The 25095-nt window shown below is 36.8% G+C and overlaps 1 protein-coding gene and 1 non-coding gene across 2 annotated transcripts in view; one reads left to right on the top strand and one right to left on the bottom strand.

The window, feature by feature from the left end:
• The window catches only part of LOC134753940 (mucin-17), a 93378-nt gene that overhangs the window by 58718 nt on the left and 9565 nt on the right, over positions 1–25095 (top strand). Inside the window, exons 2-4 of the mRNA XM_063689927.1 lie at positions 5004–5251; positions 21189–24090; positions 24748–24986. Coding sequence (XP_063545997.1) covers positions 5176–5251; positions 21189–24090; positions 24748–24986 — 3217 coding nt within the window. The 5' untranslated portion in view covers positions 5004–5175. The remainder of the gene's footprint in view (positions 1–5003; positions 5252–21188; positions 24091–24747; positions 24987–25095) is intronic.
• Trnaa-agc (transfer RNA alanine (anticodon AGC)) lies at positions 17870–17942 on the bottom strand. Its single transcript has one exon. It is a non-coding gene; the product is annotated as a tRNA-Ala (tRNA).

Raw genomic sequence — 25095 nt, 5'->3', positions numbered from 1 at the left:
CCGTGTTTGAGAGCATCTGCTTTGATTTTGTCCGGGCCTGGGGCCTTCTTATTTCCGTGAGACTTCAAGGGATGAGCAAATTTGTCTCATTTACAGAGGGTCCCATTAATAGAGGTGAGAATTGAGGATTATTTCAGTTATAGAGGTGGTTAATAAGGTATTTTGTAAACATTATGTGTGAGTTGTAATCTTTAACAATAAAAAAGTAAAATAATCCTTGTCCTTCAAAACATTGAGTGATTTTTTTTAGTAAGTATTTTTTAGTAAGCGTTTAAAAAATTAGTTTAAAAAATTTGCACCTATTTTATATTAAGACATAGAATGGCTATACAATAGCTGCAAAGTCTTAAACTACAGGCTGAGGTAACATAAAAGTGTTTAAGAGGTTCAGCTATAGCTTTAAGATCCACAGTAGCTATTTTGGCAGCTATAATGCATGTTAAGGAGGTAGGCAGTGTAATACAAAGTGAATTTTATAAATTTAACATCTATAAGAGATCGAAATGCCTGGAAATCTGCTATCCGGAATCATGTGCTCCACGTAGGAGGTCACGACCCTCAGCACTGAGGAGAACGAAGCAAGGAGGAGGAGGATGAGTTATAAGCAGCTGCAAGTTGCAGTTAAGGGTCTAAACAGACAAAAAAAAGTCTATTATAGCTTCTTGTATTGCAAACGTTACCTAACTCCCTTGTATCACTTACAGTTGAATAGAGAAATCATGTAGTCGCATGTAGCGTTATATATAGGTACTAGACCTTATTACATCTTATACTGTTATAAGAGACTAAATTACAGCTAACGCCATTTTAAGATGAATCAATAATCAAATCAAAAACTATAAATTAAAACGTAAATACTGAATAACAATACATAGCTTTAAGGATGACTCACATTACACCGGGTCGTGTCCGTGCCAGAGCTTCCGGCGCTTACTTTTCTATGACATGACAGGGGATCACGTGGTGCTCTCCATAAAAAATGAAGCGCCGGAAGCTCCGACCCGGACACGGCCCGGTCTAACGTGAGTCATCCTTTACTCAATATTGACCAAACGTTAGTATTACTATACTTAAAACCGTACGTCATGAATATTGTTGAATTCTTCGAAAATCAAATACGGTGGATCACTATTAAAATTGGTGATAACAATGTGTGCCCAATCCGAATATTACGGAGTTATAGTCGGCTATAACTCCTATTTTAGAACGTCAATAGAACCTGAGGAGTAATCAAACGCTTATGTAGATCTCTTTTACCCCTTATATTTAGCACCTAATGTTAGTTGGGTTAGAATGATTTAAGGGATAAATTTTGTCACATTAAATTTGATACAGACTTCATTGCATCTTACCACTTTAATAAATGATACTCGTAATATTATTTATTTTCATCTTGCGTACCAACATTTTAGCTTACGTTTCGAAAGTTTTAACTACTAAATAAAACTTGAAGACGTTTAGACATACTCGTAATCAACCAAATGCGGAATCTGTGGGCAGACTAAGAATTAGTAATAAAAAACAAAAATTAATCTACAATAAAGTCATAGACTGGCGTTATCTCAGATACAGAGGTCAGTGCTATAACATAAAAAAGTGGGCAAAAGCATTGTTTCAAATATAGTCTCAGTAAAAGAAGTAAATTACACTCTGTCTCACTAACAGACATAATTTAGTGCTAAAGTGTCGTGACCCCAGAGGTTTCCCACTTATCGAGGTCCCACTTAACCAAGTTTCACTGTATTACGATAAGGTACAGTTAGCATCAAATAGATAGTAACGGCCAAACTGGCCAAATAGATCAAAAAACACCTTTGTGATGATAGAACAAGGATCTGTACCCATATTTTTGGCCACTTTGGCCGTCACTGCCTATTTGATTCTGACTGCACTTACTTCGACCCTCGTAGTGATGACTCTTACTCGCTCTCGGAAAGTCAACTCCATGTACAAATCGATTGGCGCGTAATGACCTCAGGAACGCGTTTGCATGCCGGTGCCGTAGAAATTGTTCGACGAGCCGTGTCGCATGCCGCGCCGACGCCGCTTTCCCGACGCGAGCGCGCGCAGCATCCCAAAGCGGTGTGACGCAGCCGCACGTCACGAATGTCACGATACGTTTCACTAACTAACTAGCAATGTGCAGCGCTCAACGTTGCTTTAGGTGCCGGTTTCCAATTTAAAAATAGGCATTTAAGATGTGTTTCTTTCTAGATTGTTTGTTGCTTTTTCACTTTACAAACGTTTATCGCTGACTGCACTTTTCTTTCAACTGGGAACTAATATCGAGACAACTCTAACAATTCCAAATAACCACAATTAGGTTGTGTTGTTTTATCACAGTTCCTATGGCCACCTTCGATTAGCTCGATGGTACCATAATATTGCATTGTCTCCCAACCAACTTACATAATTATGTATGTGAAGTTCTAATTTAAGTTGCAAGATGTTTTCCTTGACTAGTGTATCAGAATATTTTGCTTATTTTTATTTATTATACTTATTACAAACAAAAATTGCAAGATAAATAAAAGCTTGCAAAATAGCGCTACTTTAATCCTCCGCGGTAAGGTGTAGATTAATTTTTATTTAAAACTAGCATCATCCCTTGACTTCATTCGTGGAACTCGTGAATGGTACATCCATACAAATGTAATTTCTTAGGTACAGTCAGCATCTAATAGAAAGTGACGGCCAAAGTGGCGAAATATGTCGGAGCACATCCTTATTTTTATATGGTAACAAAGGTGTTACAAATATTACGATATATTTGGCCACTTAAGCCGTCATTTTCTAATTGTTGTTGCTTACTTACTTCTCACGTTAATCTACTTGAGTTATTTATACATTTTCTGTGTGCCAAATTGTGTTATAATCAGGCATCGTAAACTGCGAGCGAAATCCATTAAAGTACTAGGGTTTTCATACGTCTTTTCAATGGATTTCGCTCGCAGTTTACGATGCCTGGTTATAAAATCCATTCAACCGTTTCTACGCTACGTGACGGGTTGACAACATTTTTATGTAATCTCGACATTTGTAATAACTATTAGTAGTACCTACAGGTATACATTAAGTAAATCTCGAATCTGAGACCCACTTTCAAAGAGTACATTCACCAAGATAAGTAAGTGCATCTGCACCTTATTTATCCTTAGGTTCCTTCAAACACACAATCTAATAAACGACTTATCGACTAGTCTATAGACTGCGGCGTAAGCTTACCATACGGCCCGTTTGTTTGCCACCATTCTGGTTAAAATTTAAAAAATCTCCACGCTTCGTTTTGAGGAGTTAAAGATAAGTAATGATGTTATAATTTACTGTCATCATGAACAACTGGTTTTTGATCTATGTAAGTCGTCAAACAATCCTGTATGTATACGTTTACTGTGTTTGTTACGCGATGCTAAACTACATAGTCAATAGGTATAATGACCTGTTCGACTCGACTACGCAATAAAATAAAACTGGCTACACCTGATTTGAACAAAGCATCGTAACAAAATTATGAATTGTTTAAAAAAAACTGAGTAATATTGTGTTAGACACGTTCCGTCATAATCGAATAAAAAAAAACTATTTCTAATCCTTACTAGCGCTTACTTTCGGCCATTTTCGTATAAAACATATAGAACCAATGTTGGATCTCATAGCATTATACCAAGAATATGTAAAGAGCACAATTTATTATTTAAATTCAATAGGGTAGACTTATCAAAAATGTCACATAACCAATTTAAAACTTATTTGCACAAACTTAAGGCCAATTGTTAGTTTTAAAGTAATGTATTAACATTTTCATAATTTTAAATTCGTTAAACATGTCTTTTAAAATTTCTATGCAGTTTGTTAATTAACTTAGATTTGCGATTTTCTAGCTACTTAATAGGTATATGTAATGTAATGTAACTTTAGTAATTAAATTTACTGCTTATAATGGAAGCAATAATTGGTTTGTAAACTACTTAGTTTAAGATTTATGTAAGCAATTACTTTCATATGCATGTTGTGTTTGCGTGTTATTAGGTGAATACTCGAGCAATTTGTTTTTATTGTAACGTTTTCAATAAGTTTAAGTATGTATTACACCTGTTGGCAAACTTTAATAAAATAAAATAAAAAATAAAAATAATTATTATCATAGAGAAATAAGTAGACATAGAGTGCTCACTCCATACATCAGTTTTGTTATCAAAACGACTATTATTTTCGTGGTAACAAAACTGATGTATGGAGTGAGCACTCTATGCTTACTTATTTATGTATGGTTTTATATTGGCTGTTTCGGTAAATCCTACCTTTACCTGTATTAACCATAGATTTTGATATGTTCTTTGTACTTCCTCGCGTTATCCCGGTTTTTGCCACGGCTCATAGGAGCCTGGGGTCTGCTGGCAACAAATCCCGAAAATTGGCGTAGGAACTAGTTTTTACGAAAACGACTGCCTCAGGTCAGAAGGCAGCAGCAGAGAGGAAACTAGGCCTTGTTGGGATTAGTCCGGTTTCCTTACGATATTTTCCTTCAAATTAAATTTCTTTAGGTACTACGAGTACTTAAGAAATATTTAGTACCCCTCTTGCATGTATATATCGTGGTTGTATTTTCCATTCATACTTCAGGCGGGATACCACCAGTGAGCGGCACAAGCATTTTTGTATTGAATACCTATGCTTGTGCCGCACAGCGCCGCATACTGGTGGAATACCGCCTTTATAAGATAATATTACTCAATAGTGATGTTGTTCCTGCCGGTGAGTAAGGTTGCCAGAACTCAACGAGGGTGCGGAGTGTTAGGGTCGGCAACGCGCATGTAACTCCTCTGGAGGTTACACATATGCCACGGAGACTGCTTACCATCAGGCGGGCCGTATGCTTGTTTGCCACCGACATAGTCTAAAAATAAATATGTATAATTATCCAAGTAAAGTATACGATCCATTAAAACGTTAGGTCTATATGTTTAAATAAAATTAATTAAACGACTTTTCCCTTGTTACAGATGTGACATCGGCGCGATCATGGTGTAAATGAAACCAATGACAGAACCGACTTCGCCGCCGATTATGGCAAAATTTACAGTTGCCGTAACATTTCTCGAACTTTTATAAGTTGCAAGTACTCTGATGCCGTAGAACATTCAATGATACGGTAAAAAAAAAAAAACAAAAAACATGGTGCGACGACGTTGGAGATTTTTTACCATCGCGGCTTTCCTGATTTTCTTAATAAAGGGTGCATTATGTCAAGGTATGTATCAATAAATAGTTTACTTAAGCTAACCTAAAAATGTTTGTAGCAAAAACGAGTGTCTAACAAAGTGCAACGTCGCGTCGGTAGATGCCGTCGTCATTATAAACCGTCATATTTTCATAGAAATGTGACATAAATGATGACATAGCCACACTTTGACATTACAAATGCCATGTAGAGTTAGCTTGGTCTGACTCTTAACCTATTGTCGACAAGCGTCTTATTGTTATAGTTAGGTAACTATAAACAAATAAGTAAAAGAAAATAATTACTGAGAGGTTACAATAGTGTAACTTGCGGCTTTTCCATTCAGGGCTGACCCCCCACAATATATATTTTTTTTAATAGCCTACTTTAGTGTCCCACTGCTGGGCAAAGGCCTCCCCTCGTTTCCTCCACTCGACCCTGTCGTTTGTAGTGTCCCGCCAATCCGGATAAAATGCGTCCAAGTCGTCCCGCCATCTCCTTTTCGGCCTGCCTGCACCCCGGCCAGAACTCAAGTTGTAGATGTAGGTGTCCAGACCGCTAAGCTTAAGTGGGACTGGGCTGGGCATGTCTGCCGCATGCACCCTGAAAGGTGGGCCAAAATGGTTACCGAGTGGGACCCACGGAACACCACAATAAACAAATAAAAATAATTCTGTAAACTCTTCGGCGTGGCTTTTAATATGTATGGAATAATAGGATCCAAATTTTTATAGTCATTATTTGTATATAAAATTGAACTTACCTAGTTACTCGAACTTCCTCCATGTTATACACCGATCAGATTATGCGTCAAATGTATCTACCATTCATTAATACCTTAACACAAAGTTATATGTCTATACTATATGTAGAACAATTAGACTGTGACAGATACTTTAGAACGCTAACTGTAGAGGTATAACTTATATTTGAAAAATAATTCCACGATAGCAGATATTTATGGAGCGTTGTTTAATCGGCGACTTTTGATACCCACTGCACATCCAAACATACAAAATACGCCATTTCGTTGCCTTTTTTTTCTGTACAATCATATTACAAATATATCTAGACAGGTAGGTTACCAAACTAATTCACCTAAGTGCCCCTGGAAAAGTTACAGAGCGCTTGCGGTTCCGATATGATTGGAAAAGTATACAATATTACCTATATAGGTATACTGTTATTTGCTTTTCCGCTGCGCCGAGCGATCGTTCGTTCTACATTTTCATTATTAATACCCAGAATCTGAAGCGGGAGGCTAATTTGAGTTGTTGAGAGGTATAACTGTAGAATTAAGCTGTATAAAAAGGTCGAGTTCGTAGGCGGACAACGAGGCGAGGTGGCGAGTGTGGCGACTCGCCCACGACTCATGAGCGCTACCCGGCTGGCGCTACATATTTTATTCACATGTACTTCGAGTCTGTTCGGACAGCATTTCGCAGTTTCAAAGTGTTCATGTCTGTACTCAGCATCGCTTTTCAGTGTAATATTAAACTGAACAATACTATTCATCTCGAATACAAGCACTGTAAACGACAGTTTATCTATGTAGTTGTTTCGCAGTTGTAAATAGTTAAACTACAGTTGCACATACCTTTAGACCGGAAGGATAAGTTATAGTTTGGTAACTGTAATAGTCTAGATTAATACACCAAGTTTGAATTCTAACCTTTTAAATCATATGGGCATTTCCTGATAAAAATCAATAATGTTTAAGACTTACCTATCTATACTAATATAGTTAAAAAATTGTATGGGAATATTCTATAATATTTTACACGGAAGTTTTGTTATTAAAAAAGGATAAGGCAGCTATTTTTATCTAACGTAGCTTCCCAAAACCTAGACGAAATTATTGCGACAAACCGTAACATTAAAATCACGTTTGTCGATATGGGTGACAGTTATAATTAGGTGCCGCAATAGACTCGGGCCGTGATGACTCGGGGAGTCTTTGTCTCAAATGTTTGGAGTTCGTACGTGAGGTGCCTCGCTAATTGAAGATCTGGCAGGATCGCAACCTCGCCGTCCTCGCCTGCCACCTCCGCATTTGTGAACCCTACGGATTTAAAAGACCAAAATTACGCTTTTCACAATGGTTTTTATAAATTTAATTGGAAAAATATTTAGGTACCTAAAAACACAGAATGCACTACTGGCTGCGAAGATTATCTTCACTTTACTTACAGTGACGCCAAAACATTGCTGAAAAGATTAGTCTTAAACCAACGATATTCGAAAAACTATTGTTTTGATAGGGTTCAAATAGGGATGCAATATGCTGTCAAATAGCAATACAGATCCAACAATGCTAATAACGAAGTATTGTTGCCCCCAGCTCGTTGAGGTGCATGCATAATCTATCATTTCTGCACAAACTTGTCAAGTACCATCTAGACAGAACTTTTGAATAAACATATTTACAGCGTTGTTTAGTTATTAAAGAAAGAAGTGCATTGAAAAAATCAACTGCATTTCTATCTAATTCCCATGGAATTTTGATTTAATGTATTTCTTAAGCTTTTTTGAAATTTGGTACAGATATTTTGAGTCCCGAGACAGGACATGATACTTAATTTTTATCTCAAAAATCATCCTTTAAATTTGTTAAATGGAGTGCAGAGTACGTCTTTTTACTAATAAAAGAAGATTTTTGCAATAACTCAAAAACTACTGGACCGATCATGTTCGCTATTGTTTTCATTGAAAGTATTTATTACTTTTGTTTCACGATTTTTTTCATAAGTAGTTTTTGGACCTATGGTTCAAAAGTTAGAAGAGGGCGGATGGGGGGGGGCAATAATTTCTGAAAATATTCAGTTTATGAAAAAATATTTATTGAAGAACCCTATTCGTTTTGAAAGACCTATCCCCCCCTATATATATAGGGTAGAAATATTGTTACACAGACAGACATGGCGAAACTAATAAGGGTTCCTAGTTGACTACGGAACCCTAAAAAGGGAAGTGCAGTACAAGTCAAGGCTTCACGGTTGATGATGTTTATTGCCTTTGATCTCGGACAATATTAAACATCGATCACGAGTTATTTACCACAAAAAATGAACAGTGTAGGTATGTGCTCAGTGACAGTAAATTTACTATGATACCTATTTATATCTAGTTTAAGAATATTACTAATACTAACGTACAGTTTTTTGTAGAAATGTTCAATGTACCTAATGTATCCAAAACCCCTATTAATAAAAAGATACATTATTGAACACTCAATCGAAACAAGATCTGATGTGTTAGATCAGGATGAATTCATGTCGGTGCAAGAATGAATCTTAACTAGATATAATAAAAACCGGTCAAGAACATGTCGGGCCATGCTCAGTGTAGGGTTTCGTAGAGACCTGTCATAATAGACTGCCACAAACAAGAGATATTTTTGGGTATTCTGTATTGTAACAACTTAACAAGCAAACGACCTTAAATACCTTATTTCTTAAAATATTATAATTATAAAAAAATGGCGACCCCTATTAATTTTGAAAGCCTATCCAACGACACCCCACACCATAGGGTGGGAGCGAAAAAGTTTTTCATCCCCACTTTACGTGTACCTAAAAAAAATTTTTTTTTTGGTTTTTATTTTACCACTGTCGCATTTATTGATTTACATATACATACATTTCAGCCTTCTAGCATTAACGACCACGGAGCAAAGCCTCGGACAGACAGACGGAGATGGCGAAACTATAAGGGTGCCTAAATGACTACGGAACCCTAAAAATATAGGCATTAATACCAGATTCGATCGGTTACGTTTCTATTTCACGATAGTTATATGTAATAGATATCGTAATCAAGCTCCTCCAATTTGTTTCGGGTATTACTAGGCCAGATATAGTTGTTATGACTTTGTAACCTTAAAGGTGGCTAAGTTTTCAACAAATCGTACTTCCTACCAATCGCTTCGTTTAGTTGACTTACGCATATTAATACTTTATACCGGGTTTCTTAAATGAAATTAATGATTTATTGGATTTGAGTTAACGGAACAGTGTCGGAACTTCAAGCTTCGGTCTTCCTGCCTCATTTAAAGAAATTCTTAACAAACAAAATAAATAGTAGACAAATTTATTTTATATTTAATGCACATGAGAGTTGTGTACGACTCAACGTATAAGTTATTGTAGTTTCGGCTCTGCGTTAATAAATCAGTCAGTCAGTCAGTCAGTCAGGCAGGACAAACGCATTTATATAAATATAAATTATAAGAGGCGAGCCAATATTTGAATTTCTCAGATGTTGATTAGGAAATTTATTTATTTTCCCCGACTTAAGGATGACTCACGTTAGACCGGGCCGTGTCCGGGCCGGAGCTTCCGGCGCTTCGTTTTCTATGGAAAATATAACGTGATCACTTGTCATGTCATAGAAAAGTAAGCGCCTGAAGCTCCGGTCCGCACACGGCCCGGTCTAACGTGAATCATCCTTTACACAGAAGAAGGTAAGTTTTTTTTCAGTCTGCGGGAAGGGTAGGGTAGTTTTAGCAGTGTTTGTGTTTGGGTAGGGACCTACTGGGTATGTTTGTATGTATTATGTGTGATATGTGCAAAATTAGCTTGCGAGTATTTAAAGCGTATAAGTTGTCAATCAAATCGTTTTACACATTAGGTACATTTTAGCCAACTTTGAAAAGAAGAGTTTTTTATGAAGAAACCCGTAGTCAAGTTGCAGTTTTTCTTACATTTTGCTTGTTACTTAATACTTTTAATTTTGTTCCGGTAATGTGTAAGTACTTACATATATCTACTTACTTACTTACTTACGTCACATCTACTTAGATGTGACGTTTTCAACTAAAAGGTACCTCATTGTCGCTTGTTGATAAGGTTGATTTCTAATTGAAGCTATATGGAAATAGCGCCTTACTGACAAGCGACAATAAGTACCCTTTTGGTTGAAAATGGCACAGATACGCTATGAAAACTTATCACAATTTTCTGAATTCAAATGGTACCGATTTTAACTGTACCTGTATTAAATCGAGTCACTCACGTTCTACTTGACCGAAGCAGACTGCCAACGCATTTGGCTCTTGATGAAGCTCCTTGTTATGGAGCAGAGCATGTCGAGTAATTTTTGACTTAACCCAATTTAATTAAAGAAAACCAATCGAAATCCCTCCTGCGGAATTAGTAACTTTTCGAAACAGTTAAAAATACCTGAGTTGAATTGTGCGTGATTATTGATTAATTCCATCCCGAGTTTGATTGACACAACTGCACTGATGATTAATTATTCCCGGCAAAAATCATAAACTTCGTTCAGTTTTCCTTTTCCCTGGGGCGCCATTCGGCGCCATAAGGTACATCTAAACACAAAAGGTTGGTCGGTTCGTCAAATATTCACCAGATTAAGGTGAGATAATTTTTATTGTATTTAATTAACATTCATTTTGATTTAAAATTGTATTTGCCTATTTCCACAACAGCGTGATTAGTTATACCTAAAAAGGGCAACATTAAAGTTAGTTTTAGTCATGTAACTACTTAGGTAAATTCTCCACCTTCAGTGTCGATGTCGGGTTTCTGTTTGACTTATTGCACGAGGTACATACTGTTACGTGAAGTTGTGAGAAAATATAACTTGCGTGGAATACCAATGAACGATATAACGCAGGTCTTGTAATTTTGTAAGAAATGCCGACACTAAAGCTAACACGCGCAAACCCAAGACAAGTGGCCACGCTTAGCATGCAAATGTATTGCCACTCGCCCAAGCACCGCCCTCGAGCTAAACGTCAGGTCCTTAAAAAGACACGTAAGTAGGTAGTGACACTTTTTAAATTTAATGATCGTTATTTATCGCTAAATGGGACTCAAAACACTGCCTGGCTCTGAACGTTATAAAGAGCTTTTAAGCCCGCTTCCATGAACATCACGTGCGTAAATGTCCCGTTATATATGTGCCTTTCTAATTTCCCGTGATTTTGGTTCATGGCCCCGCTTTTAGAAATCATTTCAAAACTCCGGTATACGTTAAAATGTATCGTTCTAAAAGTACTAAAAAAAAAAATAACTACGAGATACTTACCTATACCAAAAATAGGAATGAAAAAGTTCCATTTGCATCAGTTTTCCCACGAGTGCTCCGATTGCGTACTATCTGTCCAATTGATATTTTATCGGTGCCGCTTTAAAAGAAAACAACGAAAATACATAGTATTGAATTCACGCCGGAGACGATCGTGTTTGAAAGACAAAACAATCAATTACTCCTTTTTCTGTTGCCAGTATTCACAATTCAAGATATCTGAGCGCCAAAACTAGACTTTGCACTTAAGGCTTGTTGTTTTTATTGGAGGCGCTCTTGCTCGAATAAATATTCCAATATAACCAGATTATACTGAACTGTTTCTGGTTTAACCTCTAGTGTATTTTAAAGACAACTTGTAAAAATATAAAATTGGGTGTTACTAACTTTTTCATTTGAATATTAGACATTTTGTTTAATTTCACTAATTAACCAACGCCTCATTGATTGACGAGGACGAGATGCATATCGTGAACACGGAACGGAACCCTAAAAGGTCTATGATATCTGTATTAATAAATTATCATGTATAGATAAAATTATTGCTACTGTATTTTTTTAAGTTCTGTCTAATCCGCCTAGGCTAGTCTTATAGACACAAATTCACATCTCCATACGTATTGTGTATCTCATTGCGCTTGCCGAGACGCGTAACGCGTAACACTGGAACATACAGACAGGAGAGTGATAGCTAAAAGGCTTCCGTTTTATCCTTTGTGCAGCGAAGTGTATTATTTGATGCGCAAACGTAGTTGTTCAGAAATAACCATGCGCTGCATTATGCATTTAAATTAAACGAACATTTACCTTAGCATCTGGAAAGGCTTAACATACAAATGTTAGTCAATTCTAAACATCGGTAGGTATTAGTTTTCGTTATACCGCCCCTTATAGGACGTACAACAATAAGGAGTTAGAAATAAATTACGTCACGCTCTCTGACAACCCCACATTGCGTTTTGCCATTTTTTATTGTATGAGGATTTAGTACCTTCTATGTACCTACACAATTTGTACTGAGTTTGTACTTACTGAAAAAAAAGTTTTTTAGTTTGGGAGTAAAAGCCAAATGAAGCTGGGGTTTGCTTGAAATGATGTAGTATTTAAGCACATTGTGATTAATTTAATAAACCTGAAAATTAAGTACCGTAAGGTCGGGGTACTTTAGCCCTCCAAGGTTACTTTGCACACCCATGAAAACCTATTTTATTGAATTAATACATTCTTAAAAACGACTTATGTGATGAATCTGTTTTTGTGTAAGCGTTTAGTGTCGTTTTTAAGAATTTATTAATTAATTGGTTTTCATGGGTGGACAAAGTAACCTTGTAAGGGCTATAAAGTACCCCGACCTCACGGTACTCTCGTCGAGATAATAGTATTATAATATACGAGTAATATTCCGGGCGAGATTCGATTGTGGTATTTTTTTGCGAAAACATGAAAAGTACTAGATTTCTACTAATACCAAGATTTAGTACGAGCATTATTTTCATATAAATATAATACATATTTTGTGCCGTCGTACTGTCGTACACAATATAACCATTTTAAATCGGTACTGAGAGTTGGCTTAATTTGCAAGTTTCCTGCCAACTACCAGGTATTAAACTAAATAAAGTTTACTTATTTTACAATAAAATTATGAGTACTAATTTCTCCAACATCTCGTTTGCTGAAAAAGTAAACACCTATGTTGGAGTTCGGTACCTAGACCAGCAACCCCAACTTCATTTAGTTTTTACTCCCAAACGAACGAGGTTCATTTTTTTTCTGTAATAAATTCTCATATAATAAAAAATGCCAATATGCAATGTGGAGTTGCCAGAGAGAATGACGTAAGAAATTTTATTAAAAGTACCTGTGAGACAGTAAATAATATATGAAAATATGGCTTTCCTCTTTATGAAAAAATATGTTTGTCTATTTTGAAGCCACTATTAAGAGTATCGATCTCGATGTTCCCTCACCAGACGTGATGAGGCTCACCTTCTAATTAGGTATATGATCCGTGAGCGAGTAATTTCCTCGATATTATCTTTCTCGTATATTATGACCCGAATCTCAGGGAATAACGTAGGTAACATGATATAGGCACCAGTCTCGTTATACCAAGATATTTATTGACGTTAAGGCAAGGAAAAGCCCGATTTCTTAATGCCTACGAGTATATTTTTTGGGATTCACTCACACATACAATAAATATAGATGATTTTTTTTAATAATTTGATACTAGTACCTTACTTACTACATATGTATATTGTGTGATTTAACATAACTATCGCCAGTTCATTTGCGTCGCAAAAAGTGACGTAGAGACTATCTAGGAAACCAATTACATAAAAGAATTATTTTATTGTTTTGCGCAAGGGATTGTTGTGCTGCGCCAAGAGTTGTTTGTGCCCGTACAAGGAGTGCCAGCGTTTACTAAGCGGCTTTTTAATAATTCCATCGTTCTATAATTCCAGCTTCTAGGTGTTGAATTGATTTAGTTTTCTAGGAGTTAGGATCCTATTGTTGTAATTTTCTCTTGGGGTAAATTAGATAATCTTAAATCGAAGAAAAAAAACGGCGTCACAAAAAGGATGAAATGCCATTAAATTTATCTTCGACCATAGTGCATCGCAAAACGATTACAATAAGCCCTAAGATACTTGTCATGGAAGAGATCCATTCTGGGGGTCCAGAAGTGAATCCCTCTGTCGAAAAATGTCTATACTGCAAAAAACTGCAACACAAATTGTCTGAGGCAAAAAACCTACAATGCAAAATATCTTCTTATAAAAATGTTTATACAACAGAAAACCAATGGCGAAGGCTCCCACTAACTTGGATAGTATTTAGGTAGTTAAATTTAGGAATAAATCGTTGACTTCTTAAAATGTACTTACGCTCAACAAAAAAGCAACGTTTATTGAAATTTATATGATATATTTATTTGTACTATATTTAATTTTGTATCAAGCAGAAACGTCTATAAATTAAAACTGGAATAAAAACTTTTATAAAAAAAAGATAAACCGACTTCAAAAAGGATGAAATAAAATATTATCCTTTTAGGGTTCCGTGTTTAAGTATATGCGTTACCAACTGATATGTTTGAAGTCGGTGCCAAGCCAAGTAGTAACAATACCAGCCAAAAATAATAAGCTTTATGTCTATAAATCCCATTACAACTGTACAAGTGTCGTTTTATCTTTTTTTTATAAAAGTTTATTTTTCCATTTTTAGTTTTAAGACATTGTCAAGAGCGTGACTCATGAATGAAAAACATATTCATGTTTACTCTTAATTCGTAAACTTTATTAAATAATCAGAATTTTCCTCGAGTCAATCTGGGAAATCATTCCTGTCACTAAATCTATTCTCCGCCCCGCCACTGACCCGCCCTCAAACCCTCCGATCACTCAACCTCACAGCACATCAACCCCTGATCACTGAACCCCTCGACCCTAAACCACCAACCCTTCAACCGCCATTCCCCGACCCCTAACCCCAGACCCCTTAACTCCTAACCCTAACCCCCAATCCCTTAACTCCCTACCCCTCAGTCCCCGACCCATCAACTCATCTCCCCGCAACCCCCAACCTCAAACCCCCCAAGCACTCTCTACCTCTACTTTCACCTCTCACACACCTCACGTCACCTACCCCTCACCTCTCAGTCTCTTTGGTTGTTTCCAACACTATCTACATCAAAAATCATAATACACATACGAGGGAAGTTCCACATTTCGTCCGTGGTCTTTATCATCAGTAGCCTTACCACGAGTTTGACATTGATATATTCGCTATCGTGTGCGTAACTTACTGTTTATGCATCTCGCTCGTACTGGCATATTAGTGTATAAAGTAAGTTACGAAGACGCTAGCGAATATTTAGTGTCAAACTCGTGGTTAGGCTACAGTTGCACTACATCAAATTGGTGGTTTTTGGGAGGAAATGCTTGAGTTACGGTTGCGGATGTTTAGAAAACACCGAAATCACCATACACGTTCTTTAAAAATTGAGGAGTTCCCTCAATTCCTCACGGATTCCATCATCAGATCAAAACCAAAAGTTTTACGAAAACACCTTGGAGGTAACTTCTTTCAAACAGAAAAAGAATTACTCAAATCGGATCATGGGTGCCGGAGTATCGCTGAAATCATTATAATCAAAACAATCATCATCATCAGCTCCACTTCGTCAAATTGGTGGTTTCCGAGAGAAAATGCTCGAGTTGCTTAAGAAAACATCCAAATCACCATACATGTGCCTTTCAAAATTGAGGAGTTCCCTCAATTCCTCATGGATCCCATCATCAGAACAGCACCAGATTAATGTGGGACCACTTTGGAGATAGTTCCTTTCAAACAAAAAAATAATTGTTCAAGTGGGACCACGGGTCTCGGAGTAATCGCTGAACATCTAGTCTAAGATACGTTATATTATATGGTCGACCTCCACCGATACGTCTGACGGATGAAACTTATATTTTATGAAAGAAAATATGTTCCTGAACATAAATAAGTAGGGTTGCCTAAAGAAATATGGTCAAGGCTATTTATAATGAATTTTTGAAAATATATTTTTTTTCTTCAAATTTCACCGATTTGTCTGACGAACGAAATAAGTTCCAATGGAAAGTAAACAACTTGTACAACATGAATAAATTAGGTTGCCTATGTTTTTCCGGTCACTATTATGAGGTTGCCGTGTTTAAACAGTTGAGTTAAAATCGATAATTGCACCTATCTGTCTGACGCTCGAATTATATATCAAAATAATGGTAATTTTATTGCGAATACAATGGTATAGGGTTGCCTGTAAAAATCCGGTCACAAATAAGGGTTGCCAGGGTTTTAAAGAAAATAAGAAGGAAAGACTTTTAGCGATAACTCAAAAACGGTTTAACTGATCACGATTATTTTAACTATTTTCTAATGTGTTTATTAAGCATTATTTATAGAATTTTTTTTTTCGTATTTTTTGGATAGATGGTTCAAAAGTTAGAAGGAAAAACCCTTTTTTTTTTCTTTCAAAATAATTATTTCCGAAATGATTAACTTTATCAAAAAATGTTGTCTAAAGACCCCTCTTTATTTTGAAAGACCTATCCAACGACACCCCACACTATAGGGTTGAAAAGAATAAAAAAATTGTTACACACATTTTGTTTCTTTCGAAGCGATTATTTCCTAAAATATTCACTTTATCCCTATGGTGTGGGATGTCGTTGGATAGGTATTTTAAAATGAATATGGGTTTTGAACAAACATTTTTTGATAAAGTTACTATTTTCGAAAATAATCGCTTCTAAAGGAACAAAATATATGTAAAAAAAATTTTTTCGTCAACCCTATAGTGCCGGATATTGTTGGATAGGTCTTTTAAAATGAATATGGGTCTTCCATAATCAATTTTAGATAAAGTGAATATTTTCGGAAATAATCGCCTCGAAAGAAACAAAATGTATGTAAGGATTTTTTGTTTCGTTTCAACCCTATGATGTGGGATGTCGTTGGATAGGTCTTTTAAAATAAATAGGGGTTTTAGAATAACATTTGTTGATAAAGTGAATATTTTCGGAAATAATCGCTTTGAAAGAAACAAAATGTGTGTGACAATTTTTTTTATCGTTTCAACCCTATAGTGTGGGGTGTCGTTGGATAGGTCTTTCAAAATAAATAGGGATCTTTAAACATCATTTTTCGATTAAGTGAATCATTTCGGAAACAATTATTTTGAAAAAAAAAGGGTTTTTCCTTCTAACTTTTGAACCATCTAACCAAAAAATACGAAAAAAATTCCAAAAATAGTGCTTAATACACACATTCGAAAATAGTTAAAACAATCGTGATGAGTTAAGCCGTTTTTGAGTGATCGCTAAAAGTCTTTCCTTCTTATTTTCTTTAAAAGCCTGGCAACCCATATTTGTGACCGGATTTTTGCAGGCAACCCTATACCATTGTATTCGCAATAAAATTACCATTATTTTGATATATAATTCAAGCGTCAGACAAATGGGTGCAATTATCGATTTTAACTCACCTGTTTAAACACGGCAAACTCATAATAGTGACCGGAAAAACATAGGCAACCTAATTTATTCATGTTGTACAAGTTGTATACTTACTACTCTACTATATTTCTTTAGGCAACCCTACTTATTTATGTTTAGGAACATATTTTCTTTCATAAAATATAAGTTTCATCCGTCAGACATATCGATGAAGGTCGACCATATATAACGTATCTCCTACTAATCATCATCACTATCATCAAAACAATCAAGATCATCAGATCCACTTAATCAAATTGGTCGTTTTCGAGAGATAATGCTCAAGTTGCTTAAGAAAATACCCAAATCACCATAAATGTGCCTTTAAAAATTGAGGAATTCCCTCAATTCCTCAGGGATCCCATCATCAGATCAGAACCAGATTAATATGGGACCAACTTGGAAGTAGCTCCTTTCGAACAATAAAAATAAATAATTACTCAAATCGGACCACGGATCTCGGAGTAATCGGTGAACATACATAAAAAAAATAGCCACAACAGAATACAGAACTTCCTCCTTCTATGAAATTGAAGTCGGTTAAAAAAATCACTGTCTTGGGTGGGACTTGAACCCACGACCACTGGATCGCTAGTACAGTGCTCTACCATCTGAGCCACCAAGATCTATATTTCATAAAATACGACAAGGTACAAATGGCGGACTTAATGCCAGAGATGATGAAGCGGTGTAGGTATAGGCTAATAATAATAAAATAAAATAGGTCCCCATTAGATACATATATATTGGAGCGGCCAATGTGCTCAAAAATCTTGAATATAGAGGCTTAAGAGGCTTTGTTCAGATATTTGTAAATACCTTGGCCGCTGTTAGGTATATAGCTAATAGCGACTGTACACGTAAACTTATGCGTTATTACTACTGCAGTATTGCAGCATGACATTACTGTTGACTGCATTGCTGCCGTAAATCTCTAAATCGATTTCGATGCCTAGATTTTTGACACAACTCGATCATCTCCGGCGTTCTGGTCATCATCAGCAGTTCCATTTCATCAAATATCACTGTTTATTCAAATGCTTGATGCTTGGTTTTGCAGGTAAAAATAAGATATCGCTATAACTATGCTTATAAGATTTGTGGACATCATCAGAACTCGACCTTGACAAACATGTTGTTTAAAAACCTAACTTAACAACGAAGAAGACAAATCGTCAAACATAATTTAACGTAAAATACGCGACGTTCTGGTCTTCCTCTGCAGTTCTAAATGTCTCTTTTTAGGGTTTCGTAGTCACCTAGAAACTCTTATAGTTTCGTCATGTCTGTCTGTCTGTCCGATCGAGGCTTTGCTCCGTGATCGTTAGTGCTAGAAAGCTGCGATTTCGCATAGGGTACTATTTTGTTAATCTTTTTTTGCTTTGTCCCAACTAACGTTGGATAGGTCTTTCAAAACAAATACGGAACTCCACAATCCACAAACCATTTTTTGATATTGTTCATATTTTCGGAAATAATCGCTTCGATGGAATAAAAATATATGTCATCCCCCCCCCACCCCCAACCCCTTTAACTTTTGAACCATGAAAAAAATCGTAAAACAAAAGCTTAATAAATACTTTCAATGAAAACAATAGCGAACATGATCGGTCCAGTAGTTTTTGAGTTATTGCAATAAATCTTCTCTTCTTAATAAAAAGAGTTCCGCATTTGACACGGTCGACCATGTGATTCTTATGGAAAAGCTTAAGTTTTATGGAATCAGGGGAAATGCGTATCATCTCTTAGCTAGCTATCTTCAAAACAGGAACCAATATGTAGAAATAAATAATTCTGAAGTTAGTGGTGAATGTAGAGTTGATATTCCTGTTAAATCAAAGTTAGTTAGAGTAAACAGAGGGGTACCACAGGGTTCCATTTTAGGTCCTATACTCTTCCTCCTATTTGTTAATGACCTGGTCAACTAAGTGTCTGGTGTCGTGCCGAGCTGCTCCTTGATTGTTTTTGCTGATGACACAAACGCAGTCATATCTGCGAATAGCATGGCTGAGCCCAATAGTATCACCAATAGTGCTATTTCAGCCTTTACTCATTGGTTCTCGTGTAATAACTTACGCCTGAATTCAGACAAAACGCAAGCTTTGCTATTCAAACTAAACGCCAAGAAAACTGACAAACTTGATGTTACTATGGACCAAGTTTATTTGAATACTGCTGACCACGTTAAATTTCTGGGAGTTAACATTGACTCTAATCTAAATTGGAAGCGAGAGCTTGAGGCTTATAGTAAATTCAATCCATTCTGCTTGTTATGCCCTTAGAAGCCTTAGAGATGTTTTAGAACTAGATCAACTCAAAATTGTTTATTATGCCCTGGTAGAATCAATATTGCGGTATAGCATAAGGTTTTGGGGAAATAGCTTTTTATATAATATAAACGGAGCCTTGATTGCCCAGAAAAGAGCAATTCGAGCAATGGTACACATTCCTTCTTTTGGTTCATGTAGAGAGTATTTTGAAAAATTGGGTATTCTCACGGGTCCCAGCTTGTACGTCCTTATTCTTCTTACCCAGTTTGTTAAAAATATTGCGAAAGATTGTACTGATGAAGAACAGGAGTCTCGCCTAGCCACAAGGACGAAAAACATAAAGGGTAGCTTCCTTCCGAAACTTCAGGTAGCCAAACATTGCGCAAGATACCAGGCAGTCACTCTATTTAATAAGCTCCCTACTGACCTAAAATCCATTACGGATTGGTTTTTATTTAAGCGTAGGTTGAAGTCGTTCTTATTGACTAGATGCTCCTATAGTATTGATGAAATATTTGATAAGTCGCTAATTTAAGGTATTTATAATTGTTATTTAGTATTAGTATAAATGTGTTTATTATTATTGTTATTTATAAATTGTATTTAATGTAATTTCTGACACAATGCTTGTATTGTTTAAGAATAAAATAAATGAAATGAAATGAAAGACGTATTCTGCACCCCATTTAACACATTTAAAGGATGGTTATTTACATAAAAATTAAGTATCATGTCCTGTCTCGGGACTCAAAATATCTCTGTACCAAATTTCAACTAAATCGGTTCAGCGGTTTAAGCGTGAAGAGGAGTTTAAAGAAAAGGTATTTCTTTAAAGCGTGTATGTCCTTAAACTACGTCCGTATCCGGGTATGTCCTTAAACTACGTCCAAAAGAGAGGTATGGGCACTGTGAATGACATCTCGCTTTGTGTAATAGGGCACAGGACAGCGGATGTCATTCCAGATCTAGAGCAGAGGCAGAGTCCAACTGGGGAAGTACCTCCACCTTACAGAAAACCGCAGCCAAATAACACTAGACCCTACTCATAGTGTTGTGTTTCTGCCGGTGAGTAAGGTTGTCAGAGCTCAACGAGGGAGAGGAGTGTTAGGGTCGGCAACGCGCATGTAACTCCTCTGGAGTTGCAGGCGTACATAGGCTACGGAGACTGCTTAACATCAGGCGGGCCGTATGCTTGTTTGCCACCGACGTAGTATAAAAAAAAGTTAATATGTTTTTATTTCGGAAGGGTGTCAATGCAGTCCATGTCAAATTAATTTAGCAACCCCGATTTATACGTAAACGATACCAAACGTGGCCGAGTAGCTTCATTGATGTAGATATCAAGATAAAATTGAGAGCCCCAAAAAAACTATTCAAGATATCGAAAAAGTTGAATAAATTAAACTTGTAGAAAATTTAATGAGCTTTCGTTTTGTCTAAGTAGTCATGTCGCTAAGATACAAAATTTTCAAGATATGTGAAAAACCGAAAAATGCATGGGACTTTCAAACCCCCCCTCTCTCCCCCGGCTCAAGGCTACGGCCAGGGACATATATTGTATAAATTAGAACAGTACTTAACTATGGTTTTATGTTGTTTCAGACGAAAATGATTTTTATTACTCACCGATAGAAAAGAACTTTGCTCAAGTTCAACCACCTCTGTTCCCGAGTCGACCGTCGACGTTCTACGAACACGGGGACTCTTTTCGAGTACCACAGCCGCAACAACCTCTCTACAATGACGGCTACGTCAGGTTCCCTAGCCCAAATTACAATCAGAACCCGTCACCTTTCCAATTACCGACGGGTAGGAGTCAATCTGGAGGCCAATATTATGTCAATCAACCAGATTACAATCCTCAGCAACGCCAAAAGTACAGGCCAGCGCTACCTCATAATTACCAAATTGTACACCCAGCTTCAACTAAACGACCTAATAATGTATCACAGATACATTCCATAGCATATCAAAATGACCCATCAAAACCAGAAACATTTTTAGGTCAAATAACAATAAATAATCCTGACATTGATTATTTGCAAAATACTCGTTTTAAAAATATACCTTTCGACGGCAATAGCCTAAAAAGTAATGGTCAAAGTGGACACATCGCTCATGATGAAGATATTGACAATGATAATCAAGATCTATTCGATCTTCATAGGGTTACCACGTACAATCCAAACAAGATAATCCCTAAGATAAAACAAAACGTGAAACCAAATGCTGCACGGTATACGAACTACGAGCATTCAGACTCAGGAGAAGAGAACACTGACTTGGGTAATGTTCCGGGAAAACTATTTTCGAGAAACAACAACCTTAGGCAACCAAATTCGCAATCAAGTCCTTATCATGCTTCATCTACAGAATATAAAGGACTTTTAGACTTGGAGCCCTTACTTGAAGAAGATATAAGTGATATCAGTTCGTTTAGAGAACTAATGAAACATACACAAGGTTCGTTTGACGTTCAAGTAATTAAGTCTAACAATAGCAAGTATGCAGAAGTTTCAGATGATAGCAAGCCAGATGCTTCTTCTATGAATGAAGGTAATGTACCAAAAGATGCTTCATTAAAATTGTCATCGGAAGTAAGTGACCCACCTATAGCTCCAGTTCCATCAACAACAACAGTTGCTAAGGAAAATTTTAATTCTCACGAAGAGAATAGTAGCGAGGAAGCACTGGCTGATTCAGAATATGAGGATGTTTATTATGACGAACCGGAAAGCACCGAAGTGCAACATACCACTAAACCGCCTCAACATATAAATCAGCATACGGAAACGACGACGTCCAATATTTATGATGAATACGATGCTACCGATGAACCAGAAAATACAACATACGAAGCTAATACAACTGTTACTAAATCATTCGATGTGTTAGTTATGAAACCAGATAACAACACTATGGTGGAAGATGACAATTTCAAGCAATTTGTCGATACACCTATTATTGACCAAACTGATGATTTATCAAAGAATGATACTACAGTTAACAACAATATGACGAGCTCTGAGGAAGATCTTACATCTATAGAAACTCCCTCTATTCTTGGTCAAGAAGTGGTGTCCGTTGTGACTACGAAAAGCGTAGTAAACGGGACAATATCTATACAAGACGTTACATATGCACCAAGTACCAAAAAGATAGGCGCAATCACAGAAACCGCATTTATGGCCGAAAATAATAACAATGATACATCTTTGCCCGTCACAACTGAAAATTGGGTAGTAGTGGCTTCAGTACAGACTAGTCGGAGTGTTTCTGGGGCGCGATTTTTACCATTCCCAACTGTTGAACAAGAAGAAAAAAAACAAGTACTCACCGATGAAAAGGATGATAATGATGAAAGCGTAGAAGAAGACGAGGAAAATATTACACGAGATCCGCAAGAGCAAGTAAGTGGATTAATTACCAGCTCGTCTACAGAAAATATAAATGATAAACTTGACAGTATCCAATCAGAATTATCAAGTGATGTGCTTTCGGGCTCGTTGGATAAAGCAAACAAGAATATTGAGTTAATAACAGAAGCTACGACAGAACCGACAACCACAACGTCTACAACAACTACAACGTCATCTTTGAATATATTTACTTTAAAGAGTACACAAGTTCCAGTAACAACAGAGCGATCAGCGCCGGAACCTTTACCAGTTATGATCAAAAAATTTACTCCGCGTGTTACTACTTCCACCACACCTAAACCTAGAAAAAAGCCGTCATTGGTGACTGTGATGGACGATTTGACAGGACTGCTACCTCAAGGCTATAAGCCTAGATTGTCTTATAAAGACAAACGCACCAGCACCACCACGACTACTACAACACCTGCACCTACTTCTACCACGGAAGAACCAATCGTAAACAATACGCAAGGTCGTTCATCAGGCATAAGTTCTAAGAACAAAGTTATACTTCTAGATATCAAATCTCTTCGGCCTAAGGAATATAAACCTAAAGAAAATAAACCTCCAGAAGAAGGTTCAAAACACGGATTGAGTATGTTATTGCCACCAGGATACAAGTTCCCTGCCAGTGAAGAAAGCACTAGTAAAGAATCTAGCAAAATAGATATTTTGGACAAAGTGCAAAAGGTAGACATCTCTGCATTCTTACCTAAAGATTTTAAATTGAATTCATCGACAGGTGCCCCCAAAATAGAACTACCTGTAAAGACTGCGCCAGTGGATATATCGGCGTTCTTACCACCTGGATTTAAGTTAAACAAAACTGACAACGACAAGAGCGACAATCCGTTGGATAGTATTAAAATTGCAGATGTTTCTAATTTGCTTCCACCTGGCTTCAAATTGAATAATAGCGAAGAAACTGCGGCGCCCAGTTCAACTACGAAAGCTCCTGGGGGAATTAAACTAGTTTTCCCATCAAGGCCAGGAAGCAAACCCGTAAGGAAAACTACGCCCAGACCCAGTGGCGAGAGTGGACCAAGTCCAGTTACTCCCAAGATCCAGAAAGGTTGGCCAACGAGGTAATTGAGAAACAGAAATGTAAAATTAGAGTTTGTAAAACGTAAATACATTATCTTTCTTGTACCAATAATTTTCTCCTCTTGCCACTCTCATTAAGGTGCAGTGCGTTCAGTGAAGTTTTTAAAAATGGTAGCGCTTTTTTGTTTCACAAAAAATATGAATAGCAATCTTCAGGCCTTTTTCTAGTAACTTCATCGATTCGAAACCTGAGTGATTCGCTTGATAGAAAAAAATCACGAACATAGGTTTAAAATGCACCATTAAAAATTGTAACTAATTTTGCACAAGAGCTATTAACGTGATTTTGATCGAACTCATCGATTACTTTTTAGGTAAAAATAACTAAAAGTAACAACTGAATAACAATAACATCCGCGATCCCGGGCACACACGCACTGCCGATGCCGTCCGCTTAGTGATCAGCGAACTGCGTTCTGAGAAGGACCTGAACTCACTGCTCCTTAAAAACTTTTTATACGTTCTGTGTGGTACGAGACCAATATTTGACTTTGCCACGTAACATTCTACTCGTGTATTGTTTTCTTTTGCTTACTAGTTACTTCTCTGAAATAAAAAAAAAATTATATACCTATATTAGATATTTTATAAGGCAATTTTGTGTACCTACTTGTTCACGGGTCTCCTTCATATCGTAGAGCGTCAACTGAGTTTACCGGCTGGCCCACTCCATCTACGACACCGTTTTCGATTGAAAAGTTGCTGGAAGCTCAGAGAAACGCGACAGCTACCAGTCCTTCTCCCGAGTTGAGCACTGCGCCGACCACTCGCCGCGTCGTCAGCACCACGACGACCACGCCTGCGCCACCGCCCTCCACCACCCCTGGCGTATGCCGCTATGAATGTGATATTGCTGCTACTATTAAAATTGTTTCCGGTATGTTTAATACTTTTACCATAATTTACTAAGAAATGATTGTGATGGCTGTCTGTCTCTCAATTCCTTATCAGAGCTACATTGTTAAACACTAGAACCTGAGTTTTTA

The sequence above is a fragment of the Cydia strobilella genome, chromosome Z, assembly GCF_947568885.1.
Source record: "Cydia strobilella chromosome Z, ilCydStro3.1, whole genome shotgun sequence".
NCBI lineage: Eukaryota > Metazoa > Arthropoda > Insecta > Lepidoptera > Tortricidae > Cydia > Cydia strobilella.
The sequence above is the reverse complement of the archived record's forward strand: the minus strand, read 5'-3'. Positions and strand labels throughout refer to the sequence as shown.